An 11,050-nucleotide genomic window follows, 5' to 3' on the forward strand; every position below is an offset into this window, starting at 1 on the left:
AGAGGGCAAAAGCAGAGGTCAGCCCCTACACAAAAGCTGACAAGCTTACTGAATAAAAACACAAAATAAAGGAGCTTATTAAGCTGTCATCAGGAGGGTAAGACTGTGCAAACAACGGGCCCTCCTCCATTAGCGTAGACACCCTAGCTGGATTTTCAGAAAAATAAATGTCAAGCCAGAACCTCCGCCAAAGTGTTACATTTCATTTACAGAGGTTGCTCAGTCGGGAACGGTAGGACCGGTCACCTTCCCCAACCCGGGCTCTGTCCAGCTGCGGCAGAATCGCTGCCACGGCTACAGGAGGGCAAAATTCCCCTGTACAGATCACGTTATTTCCCTAAAAAAATCACAACACACGGAGAATCTTTTTCTTTGTCTTGCTAGTTTTTAGCCCTCAATGTTCATAACCTTTAGATTTTCTCTACAAGCAAAAAAGCTGAAAATTTCCCCCTTTTTTCTTTAATGAACATGAGATTTCCGTGACTCCAGGAACAGGAACTTCAAGAACACTATTTCCAGCTGTAATATAAGTCACACATCAAACGCATTACACCAGAAGTAATTTCTAGAAACCTAATTCTCTTTTCATTTGGACTTGCCCACACTAACGACCGTAAGGCCTAACTGCTGCCCCACAAGAGAAAAGTGCAATTGAAGAAAATATCACTTTTATGAAGAACAACAGTAGTCAACACTTGCCACAGTCTTGAATTTCAAAAATACATAGACACAGGGTTACTTAATCAAAGCTGGTTTTGTCAAGATGGTATTTTGTAGTGACTTGGTGCCCAGGGGAAATAAAAAGCTCCCACTGACATTGCTAGCTGTTTGATGAGCCATTCGTTTGAGCTGCTACTGGTCAAAGCCAGAACAGCACGTTTTAGAAGCTCTTGCCACTTTATTGCTACCAAAGTGAATTTAATATTTTTTATGCAATGAATTCTTGGATTCATCTTCCATTCCTGGAGCACTGGGACAACCCCTGTGAAAGCGGGAACATACAGCACTGCCTGATACAGCTATGATTTACCAATACATGCTCTGAGACATTTATGTCACTCTAAGATCTAGTTATCCCTCGGGTTTTAAATATTTCCCTTCATTGCTGATAGTATATACATTTATAAATACACACTCATATACACACAAGCACATATACGCAAATATTTGTGTATATATGACATATCATAGAATCATAGAATTGTTAAGGTTGGGAAAGACCCTTAAGATCATCGAGTCCAACTGCCAATCTATCACTGCCAAGTCCACCACTAAACCATATCCTCAAGCACCACTTGGTGTATGTGTGTTTCTATATATAATACATGCACATAATATTTGTATCTATAATTTTAATAGGTTTTTATATTAAATAGATATTAATTTTTTAAAATATTGCCACACCTACTCTGCTCAAAAGCAACTGCAAACCTGTAACATGCATCTCCCTGGAAAAAGGATGGGTTCCCTGAAAGGCCTAATCTTTTAGGGGACCTGAAAGGCCTCCTCTTTAATAAAGGTCAATCCAACACCACCATTCCTGCTACAGGATATATAGAGAAGATGCCTAAGAACTGAATTGATTTTCCTCATTGCAATCTAGCAATCAAGCCCTGCCAAGTGCTGAGCTTCGCTGGAAAATTACTTTCCTACAGGGCATCCCCAGCACCACACAGAGCCTTTTAAAAGTGGGACCAAAACTGTGTGCTGACAGCTGTGAGGCAGGATTTCCTATGCTGCTGGATACTAGAATCAAGAGCAAACAGTGGGTAATTCAAATATTAAACTCTAAATTCACGGTTCTCCCTCGGCTTTTATTTATAAATGTATTATTATGATTAGCACTAAACTCCAGAAGAGCTAGAAGGTACAAGAATCTCATACCTGGCACTGTCACTACACATGGAAGTTCATGAATAGAAAAATTTGAATGTATTATTTAAAAACACACACATATGTGTATCTAACCATATCTGTCAGTATATCCACAAAGGTCCACAGATATCTCCATATATTTTGTAGGTATGTGCGTGTATACATATCCATATATACCTGCTGTTCTGACACACATTAAGTTGGCTATAATCTTATGATTTAGTAATGTTATCTCCCTTTTACTCTCTCTGCTTTCCTTACACTCTGAAGTGGAAAATTCTTCTACTAAAACATTTACAGCACGTTGAATTTGCATTGCACTGCACAAGCTCAAGGCCCAGCCCTGCAAATATTTAGTCACACAAGTAGCCTACTCTTGTAAAGCTTTCCAGTGAAGACAAATAGATCACTCATACAACCGTGATTTCAATGGAAACAGGCTGATATGACTGGAGGCGCCATTCATTATCTCGTAAATAGCCAGACCAGAAGCTCCCGACCTTCATCCACAGGACTGCATTCAGTTCCACTGCCAGATTAACCCTTCGTTATGACATGATTTTGCACTACAAAACTATCAACCTCTGTGCATCGCATGTTTGGAAAAGCTTGACTTGGATTCAGTAGACCCAGCTGTATAATTCTCCTTTTTTAGGTGTCTGAGCCGTATCACTGTGTACTTTATCACGGTGAGCTTTAAAATAAGCTTGGAAGCCTATCACCAGCTACATAGTCCAAGAAGAAAGCAACCCTTTCCAAACTTTGTCGTTCCAAATTTGGCCTACAACAATATAAACCATCCGTGTTTGGTGTCTACTACCTAAGCTGAGTGGTTCAGCTGAGTGTGACAAAAAATAACATCTCCTTTAAAATCAGTCTTGAGTCAATATTAGTATTAGCACAGCGCCTGTGAGAACTAGTTCTTGTCAAGTTTTTCATGGCCATCACAGAAATCAAAAATTGCAATGGCAGTTAGATGCCACAAGGCCCCGATCTGAACCATCAGCTGACTGTGTTGGCACAAAAATCCAGGAGAAAAGACCTTTAAAAACACCAGCTTGTATATCTGACACAGACACTCCATAAACCAGGGCTGCAACACTCCTAAGTGTGGGCCAGCTCACACCTGAGCCCACCAACGCACTCTGTGTCTGTGCAGTGAGCAGAGGACCAGAAGAACATTGCTCTGCCAGCCCTGTTGTGCCCTTTCAGGGGTCATCTCCTGCTTCCTTGGCTGACCACCACAGCCCTACCAGCCTTTCCCAAAATATGGCTGCAACGAGAAGGCAAAGCACGTACAAAAGGACCACAACCATCCGTTGCAAGATTTACCTAGGCACCCCATATTTGGGGGGCCAGGGGAGTGAAAAGAGAACCTCTAAAATACATGTGCTTTCCCTTGCACTTCTGCCCTGGTCGTAAGTAATTTCCAGGCCAGGATGGTCACAGGGTGGAGTGGCCTTGTTCACTCATTTTTGCTCCAATGAAAAAAGGCAAGGAGCAAGGGAGAGCTTGATCGTACCCACAGCATCCTGTGGTGACCAGTAATCTCCCGGAGCCGCTGCACAGAAGGAGCAGTGCTGGGCTTCCCTGAAGGAAACTGGATGAGGTTGCAAGTCATCAGCTCCCATAAAGGAGGCAGAAATTCAAACCAGAGTCTTCTGGAATGATTTACATGGCACATAAAACTGAGAAGCAATCCTAGAAATCATTCAACAAATGACTGGGATTAGTTTTATGAATGCTGCTTTCAAAAGGACGGACGATGTAGCCCTTTTAACTTACGTGATGGCACGTGCGTTATGGAAAGCTGTTCCTGCCAACAGCTTTGCAAGTTGAACACCCTCTGCCATCCCATGCAATTCAATGGGGAAACCCATTACTTGGCGAGTTCAGCATCAAGACGTACAGCTTTGCCCTCCAGTGACACAAACGGTTAGAGTTGGTTTGCAATTGTATCAGCTCTGCGCTTCCAGCAGCTCTGGAGTTCTTGTTAACAGATCCTTTCTTCACTCTTAAAAGTGCAGGATAACATCTGGGCCTTTTGGGAAGCAGTCTCATAATAAAGAAGCACTTTGTGTAATGCTTCTTTCCTCGCCAAACCGCATCTGTCTGCTCTCTCTGCCCTTCTCCACTCCACCCCGAGCTCCTTGGGGCTGTGGGGACATCTGTTAGCAGCAGCGAGCTGTCTCCACCGAGCCATCAGTAGGTGGCACTGCCTGCTTTTTTTCTCTCCACCCACGTAAATGTCCAGTGCTGACACCCTATATCGACCATCACTAAAAATTTTGAAGGATGCCCAAGTGACTTGGACACCTCGTGTCCTGAAAGGTGCCCCTAAAAGCTTGCAATGTCAAGCTGAGGAGTGACTGGGAGGAAGCGGCAGTGGTGGCAGCTTTACCAGAGGAACAAGGTGGCAAGCGAGCAGTGCGAACCTCTCCTGCCACCTCACCAGGATTTGACAGGCTCATCTGCCCGTGGCCTGAAGTTCCTCTGACTCTAGTACCAGTTAAACAGATGCTGTCAGCCTAGTCTTGCACCGTGTGCAGTGGCCTCGTTCATCTTTAGCCAACCTGTCCCAAGAGCACCTCAACGGAGCTACTCTAGAAAAGCATTAGAGAAAATATCCCCATCTAAACCGACCCTCCTATTTGCAGAGACACCCTCCCGATGACTGCATGTGGAGCGTGTGGTCAGACCCCAGCCAGCCCCAGCCCCAGCCTGGAAGGTTAATTCTCATCAGGCATTTGGTTTTGAAAGGTTTGCTCCCAAGAGCTGCAAACCTCTGCTGCCCCATCCAAAATTCAGAATGACAAAGTCTCTATGTAGTCACCCACCAGCTGGTATCAGCAATCACAGCACTCTTCTCAGGCCAGCCATTCCCAAAGTTGTCATGGTTAAACCCCAGCCAACTGCAGATCAAGGCTTGTTGCTGGGAGTCCTGCGCCATTGCTGCCACAAAGAGGATTCAATGCCCACCCGCTGGCAACAAGGAAGAGGTCCCCGAGTAGCTGTTTCCACCATGGCTTGATCTCCCCTTCCCCCCTCCTTTCTGTGAAAACAACAGGGGATTCACACAAGGAGGATGGGGAAGGACCAGACGTCTAGAGTCCATACACTCCCTATGCAAATGTATTTGCACTGGAAATTAATTGTATATTGACTTTCTTCAGACTTGGAAAGACTGTCTACTTCCACTTAGAATAAGCAAACTGTATACAAAGCTTTACTATTTTAATTCTCACATTAAAATTAAAACTGCCCTATCCTGCTGGCTACACATATGTATAGGGAGACCATCAAGGTAAAATACCTGTTAATTATCACATGTAAAGAAAATAAAATCTTACTTAAAAAACAGGTATTTAAAAGTGTCATGACTGGCTAGCACATCTTAAGTCTACTGAACTTGTCAACAGCAAGTGATGTATTATTTTCAGTTCTTTTTTTCAGTGAATTTTCTAAGCGATAAATATTCTCACTTTAATCATGACCATTTAAAACACACCAGTAACAAATACACTAGAGCTAACTGAACCGATTCATATAGAACCTGCTTCGACACCATTACTTGGGTGGTGATTTTTTAGTGTTGATGCCACCTCAGTATTTCATCTCTGTGTTCTAACTTTACGCTAAAGCTAAATAAGCCAAATGAAACACCCTTGCCTGGGCACTTAGCAAGCCAGTGGTTCTGTTAGCAGCTGCTGTCTTCCAGCAGCTTCAAAGCCAACCCTTTTTTCCTGAGCGTTTGTGTTTAAGAAAGTGGTAGCTCCTTCTTAAACGAATCGTTGTGAACTCACACTAGAAGTGCTGATAAATAGCTGTCACAGAAATCAGCTTGCACTTTTCCAAACGTCTCCACTTTCAAACCTACCCTCCCCTCTCTTCAGCTTCAGCAATGCAAAGGAAGAAAGAATTCCTCCAAAGAACCGTTTATGCCCATGAATGGCAACACCCTTAATTCTGATACTCCAGGGCTATAATTACATTATTACAGTAAATCAAACATTGCCTTTGTGTCTCTACAATCGCGCTCATTGTTTGAAATTAACTGCAAATGGTTTGATTTTCTTTTCTTCCTCAAATACGGGCAGGGAGGAATTAAAGCACACTAAATCATCTTCCCCATTAAAATGCACGGAAAGCCAGGATTCAGACAGCAGCATTTGAACTTTGCAAGAAAAGAAACCGCAGCACGGAGGGAAAGGAGGAGACCAGGCACCACATTTGACAGAGAGCGACTGCAAAGCAATTAGCGGGCGGCTAAATCCTCTGTTACAATAAATCAGCAACCCAGTTCCCCTTCTTCCCCAGTACCCTTCATTATAAAATCAACTTTAATGAACTACCCCTCACTTCCCCACTCCAAAGCGAACACATTTCCACAGCAGTCGGCACCTGCCCTTCCAGCGGCCGCTGTGCCAGGGAGCCTCGGGCAGCCCTGGCGAGCTGCAGCAGGCCTGGGGCTACCCCAGGCTGCGGGGGCACGGGGGGCCATGGCCCAGGGCTGGCACTTTGGTGGGCATACAAGCGACGGGCAGAGCAAGGAAATAAAATTTGGAAGGCAAGCTGCCCTCGCCTCAGCCTTGGCTAATGCAAAACCACTCTCTCTTGCTGGTTTTCCACGTTTCTTTTGATAGGCTTGATTCGCTACATCTGCCGGAGCTGACACATCTGGCTCCTTCCCCAGGCAGAGGGCACGGTGGATGTGTCAACATGTTGTCTGAAGACAGTGGTACTTTCTGGAAAGAGTTCTTTCCCCCTCTATCATATATTGTACAATAATCAGGTCTTTTAAAAGGATGGTTAAAAAAAAAAAAAAAAAGCAAGCTGATTTTGACAAGAGACAGGCCAGAATGGGAACTGCTGAGACAGTATAGAACAAGCCTGTTATCTTACAAACTACACTTCAGGCTGTCAGCTGCCAGAGATTTACAGGAAAACCCCCTTTCCTAGGACTGAACCTACACGAAACCGTATTTCCAGCAAAAGGAACTCCGGAAGGCGCTCACCCCGAATAGCCCCTGACCGGGGCCGGGGATGCTGCGGGGCGCCCAGCAGGACGGGGCAGCCCGGGGGGAGGAGGGGTGTGCTGCCGCCGCCGCTCCCCTGCCCACGGCGGAGCGTGGGGGCGTCGCGGGGTGCAGAGGAGGCCTCCCGCACCCCGCGGCGGGGACAGCCGGAGGAAGACCTCCCGCCTGCCTCAGGCCAGCCGCGGTTCGCCCGAGGTGGTGCCCGCAGGTGGCGGCGCGGGTGGGTCCTCGCTCCCCCCGTGGCGTGGGGTGGGGGGAAAGCATCGCTCCGCGCCTGAAACACCCCCTCCACCCCCCGGCACTCCCCTTTCAGCCCCCAGGCGGGGCTGCTACGGGTTGCCCGGCACCCCTGCCCTCCCCCGGGGTGGCAGGAGGGTGGCATGTCCTCCGAGATATTTATAGCAGCCGGCTCCTATTTGGGTATGCCGGGAGCCGCCGGGAGGGGCGGGGGGGGGAGGTTAGGAGCAAAAAAAGAGTCAAGGATAAAAGGCAGAAAAGCTGCCGGCCTTTGCTGGCCCAGACGATGTTGTGCGGTGCAGGCAGCATGGGTCCTGCTGCTCCCCTGGAAGCCGAAGCGCCTGTCAAAAGCCAGAAGGGCGGGGAGGAGATTTTGAACCGATTTCCTCTCCCTCGGCCGCAAACCCTCGACAGCGATTTCTAAGCCCATGGCCAGCTTCTGCCGAAAACAAGCTAAAAATCAGTCTTGAGGTTGCTAGATCCTCTCCCCTTTCAGATTTTAATGGAGGCATAATCAATGAATTTCACGTTGCTCACCGGTGCCTATTTTCTCCACCGGTTTTACGACTCCAGCGTGACACCAGCGACCTATTCCTCGCCCAAACGGCTGCCCCCACCGTGCCTAGATAAAGCCTACCAGGTCGATTTTCATAGTTTCCTTTCAAGGCAACGTCTTATCAAACGTTTATCCCTCGCTCACACTGCAGTAACCTCGCCCCGTGTGTCCCTAGAATGAAATACGTTGAAGGAAAAGGTCAGTGACATACAGGGGGCTCAAGGGCTCCCCTGAGCGCAGCCGGGCAGCTCGGCTGGGGGCTGATGGAGAGGGAAGGCAGACAAAAGAAAACGCCATGACAAAATCAGAACGAAGCTGAAAAAGATGTTTCTGATTTAAGTGTAATCTATTTTTAAATTGGGTGGCATGTAACTACGAAGCCCTAATTAACACGTGGGATTTCTGCCCATGAGAGCATTTTCCCAGCACAGGGGCTGAGCGTGATTCTCCTCCCGGCGCTTGTGGAAGCCCCTGCTCATCCTCCAGCCCCGGCCCTCCTCGCCAAGGGACACCCCACATCTCACCTTCGCTTCCCCCTCCAGAGTCCACCTGACATCACGAAGCGGAGGAGTGAATTACTGGGGCTCCTCTGAGGTTTGCTGCCGGGGAAGCGGTGCTGCAGGCAGCTTCAGCAGCGCAGCCCGCGCTGCCAGCCCGCCGCCGGCCGGCCCGCTGCCCACCCACGCAGGAACACCGCGGCGGCTGCTGCTGCTGCTGCTGGGGACCCTTCCCAGGCGGCTGAACGCAGCCCCCATTCCACTCTGTGAGGGGGAAAAGCGATTTACGAATTAATCCTTCCAGAGCAGAAAAACTACACACGAGTAACGTGGGGAATAAACGCTAGCGCTCTCCTAGGTGAGGAATCCCTTCTGCGTTTACAACCGTAGGGTGTATTTCCCGCTGTCAAATCAATCGGTAAGGGCGGCTGCACCCAAGCACGCCTTTCCCAACAAGAATCCATCATAGCGACAGCGGAGCGAGTAACATCCTTACTAGGAGCACAGCTCTTTGTAACTTGCTAGATGTTGTCCTCCTTATGTATTACAGTGAGACCTGGCACCACCGAGGAAGGAATATAGACATAGGAAGGAAGGAGGGAAGGAATTTTAATATCTATTTTCTTGTCGTGGATAAATCATGACTACCCTTTCTTTGAACAGTATATGAAACCCGAGAGCTTTGATCGTTGGGATCTGAAGTTCTCGTGGGGGAGCTGGTACTCCTGCTGCTGCTGCTGCAGAAACACAAAACTCCTTTACTTGGTTCAGTTCAAAAAGCACCTACTGTGAGACCGTCTGGGCTAACGTTCATTTTTTATTCTACTGCAACGCTCATGCTATGCGAAACGCAATAGGAATTTCCATAGCAGCATTTACATCCAAATGGACCCGTTGAGATTCATGCTGATGTGTAACAGCCCTACTATGCAGCCCTTCTGGCAAGTGCGGCCGTGCCGGCGCGCTGACTAACAAGACTAAGCTCGGCCTCTCCGCGCCGGTCACTCACCCGCGGGCTGACCCGTGGGCCGGGGCGCCGCCAGGGCTGCCCCCTCCGCCTCCTCCTCGCCAGGGGTGCCCGGAGCAAGCGGCGCTTGCATCCGACGCGGCCTTTATTTCCTACATTTGGGGGATGGTTTTTAATCGCCGAGTCCTTCGTCAGCCCTCTCCCTCGCCCCCTTCCTCGTCTCAGCGTTCTGTACGGGGAAGGGCGACCCGAAAGCGAGCCGCAAGGCCGGCCGTGGCGGGAGGAGGCCGGCGAGGTTCGCCCCGCACCAGGCGGAAGGGGGGGAGGGAAGGCGCTGCATCCCGCACCTTTCCCTCGCCGCGCCCCGCCGGTGCGGGCCACCCGTCGGCGGGGGCTGGTGGTGCCCCGGCGGAGAGCGCCCATCGGCGCGCCTCCTGCCTTCCCCGCCGCGGGCAGGGAAGGGAGGTGAGGAGTCGCCGTGCCCGTAGGGACCTCCGTGTCCGCACCGCCGGCCCCCGCCGCGCCTCTCGGGGGGCTCCGCGGCACGGCCCCGGCCCGCTCCCCGTGACGCTCCGCCGGCAGCACCGACAGGTTGCCCGCGGCGGGGGCCAGGAAAGCGGCGGCAAACCAGCGCGACCCTCCCGGCTCGGGGGGGGCTTCGCGGCCGCCCGCGCAGGACCCGCGTACCTGCAGGACGTTGGCGTGGCGCAGCCGCTGCAGCAGGATCATCTCCTTGACGATCTTGTAGGCGGCCAGGCGGTAGCAGTCGCCCAGGGCGGAGAACTGCCGCACGCAGTGGGCGATGTCGTGCCCGCCGAAATCCACCGCCTTCAGCGCCACGGCCAGCGTGCGGTTGAGGACCGCCTTGTAGACCGCCTTGGTGTACCCCGAGCCCAAGTACTGCACGCCGCTGACATTGCGGATGTCGCGGCAGCCCAGCAGCGGCGGCTCCAGCGAGAGCTCGGCCGAGGGGGCGCCGGCCCGCGGCCCCGCCACCGCTCGGCCCCGCGGCCGCGGCTGCTCCGCCGAGGTGCGCGGCGGCGCCAGGTCCATCAGGCGCCGCTCCCGCGGCCGCAGCGGCCGCCGCCCCGCCGCCGCCCGGTGCTGCCGGTAGCGCAGCACCTCCTCGTAGCGCTCGCGGATCTGCCGGACCAGGGCGGCCCGGCCGCCGCCGCCGCCCTCCTCCTCCGGCGGGTCGAGGGGGGCGCCGGGCGGGGAGGGGGGCGCCCCGTCGCGGGGCGGCGGGTGCTCGGAGCCGGGGATGAAGAGGAGGTTGAGCACGGTGCCCAGGAGGAAGGCGAGGCAGCAGCCGGCCGCCACCGCCGTCTTCCTGCGCCTCATCGCCACTTCGCTGCCGGCTTGTCCAGCCTTTCGGGCTTCTCTCCTCTCGCCCCTTGCCCGGGAACCAGCTCCGAGGCTTGCTTTTTTTTTTTTCTTTTTTTTTTTTTCTGTTTCCCCCCCCCTTTTTTTTTCCTCTCCGGGCTGTGCCGGCGGCAGAGCGGACCCGGGCGCTCAGCCGGAGCTCAGCCCCTTACGCCGTGCCCGCATGACACTTGCCTCCCTGCTTTTAAGCCTCTGAAGCACTTATTATTAGCGGGACGCGGAGGAGGGCGCGGGGGATCCCCGGCTCGCTACCCCCGCCGACGCGCAGTGATTGACAGTCCGGCCCTTCCCGCGGCCCGGCCGAGCAGCAGGGGGGCCTGGGAAACGTAGTCCCCCGCGGAAGCCCCACCGGCCTCCGGCGAGCCCGGGAGCCGGGACTACATCTCCCAGGCTCGGCCTAGACACCCCCCCCCCATCGGCGGGGCCGGCACGGGGCGGGGCAAGGCGGAGCGGGCGGGCGGACCCCCCCCCCCCGCCAGGCGCCCTGGCCCCGGGCGTG

The 11,050-nt window shown here is 52.1% G+C and overlaps 1 protein-coding gene across 1 annotated transcript in view; it reads right to left on the minus strand.

The window, feature by feature from the left end:
- PKDCC (protein kinase domain containing, cytoplasmic) overlaps positions 1 to 10,896 on the minus strand; it is a 37,004-nt gene extending 26,108 nt beyond the window's left edge. The window contains exon 1 of the mRNA XM_064446136.1: positions 9,856 to 10,896. Within this exon, the coding sequence (XP_064302206.1) occupies positions 9,856 to 10,509 (654 nt within the window). The 5' untranslated portion in view covers positions 10,510 to 10,896. The remainder of the gene's footprint in view (positions 1 to 9,855) is intronic.
- Positions 10,897 to 11,050: the final 154 nt, after the last annotated feature.

This window comes from Phalacrocorax carbo, chromosome 3, assembly GCF_963921805.1.
Source record: "Phalacrocorax carbo chromosome 3, bPhaCar2.1, whole genome shotgun sequence".
Classification (NCBI taxonomy): Eukaryota; Metazoa; Chordata; class Aves; order Suliformes; family Phalacrocoracidae; genus Phalacrocorax; species Phalacrocorax carbo.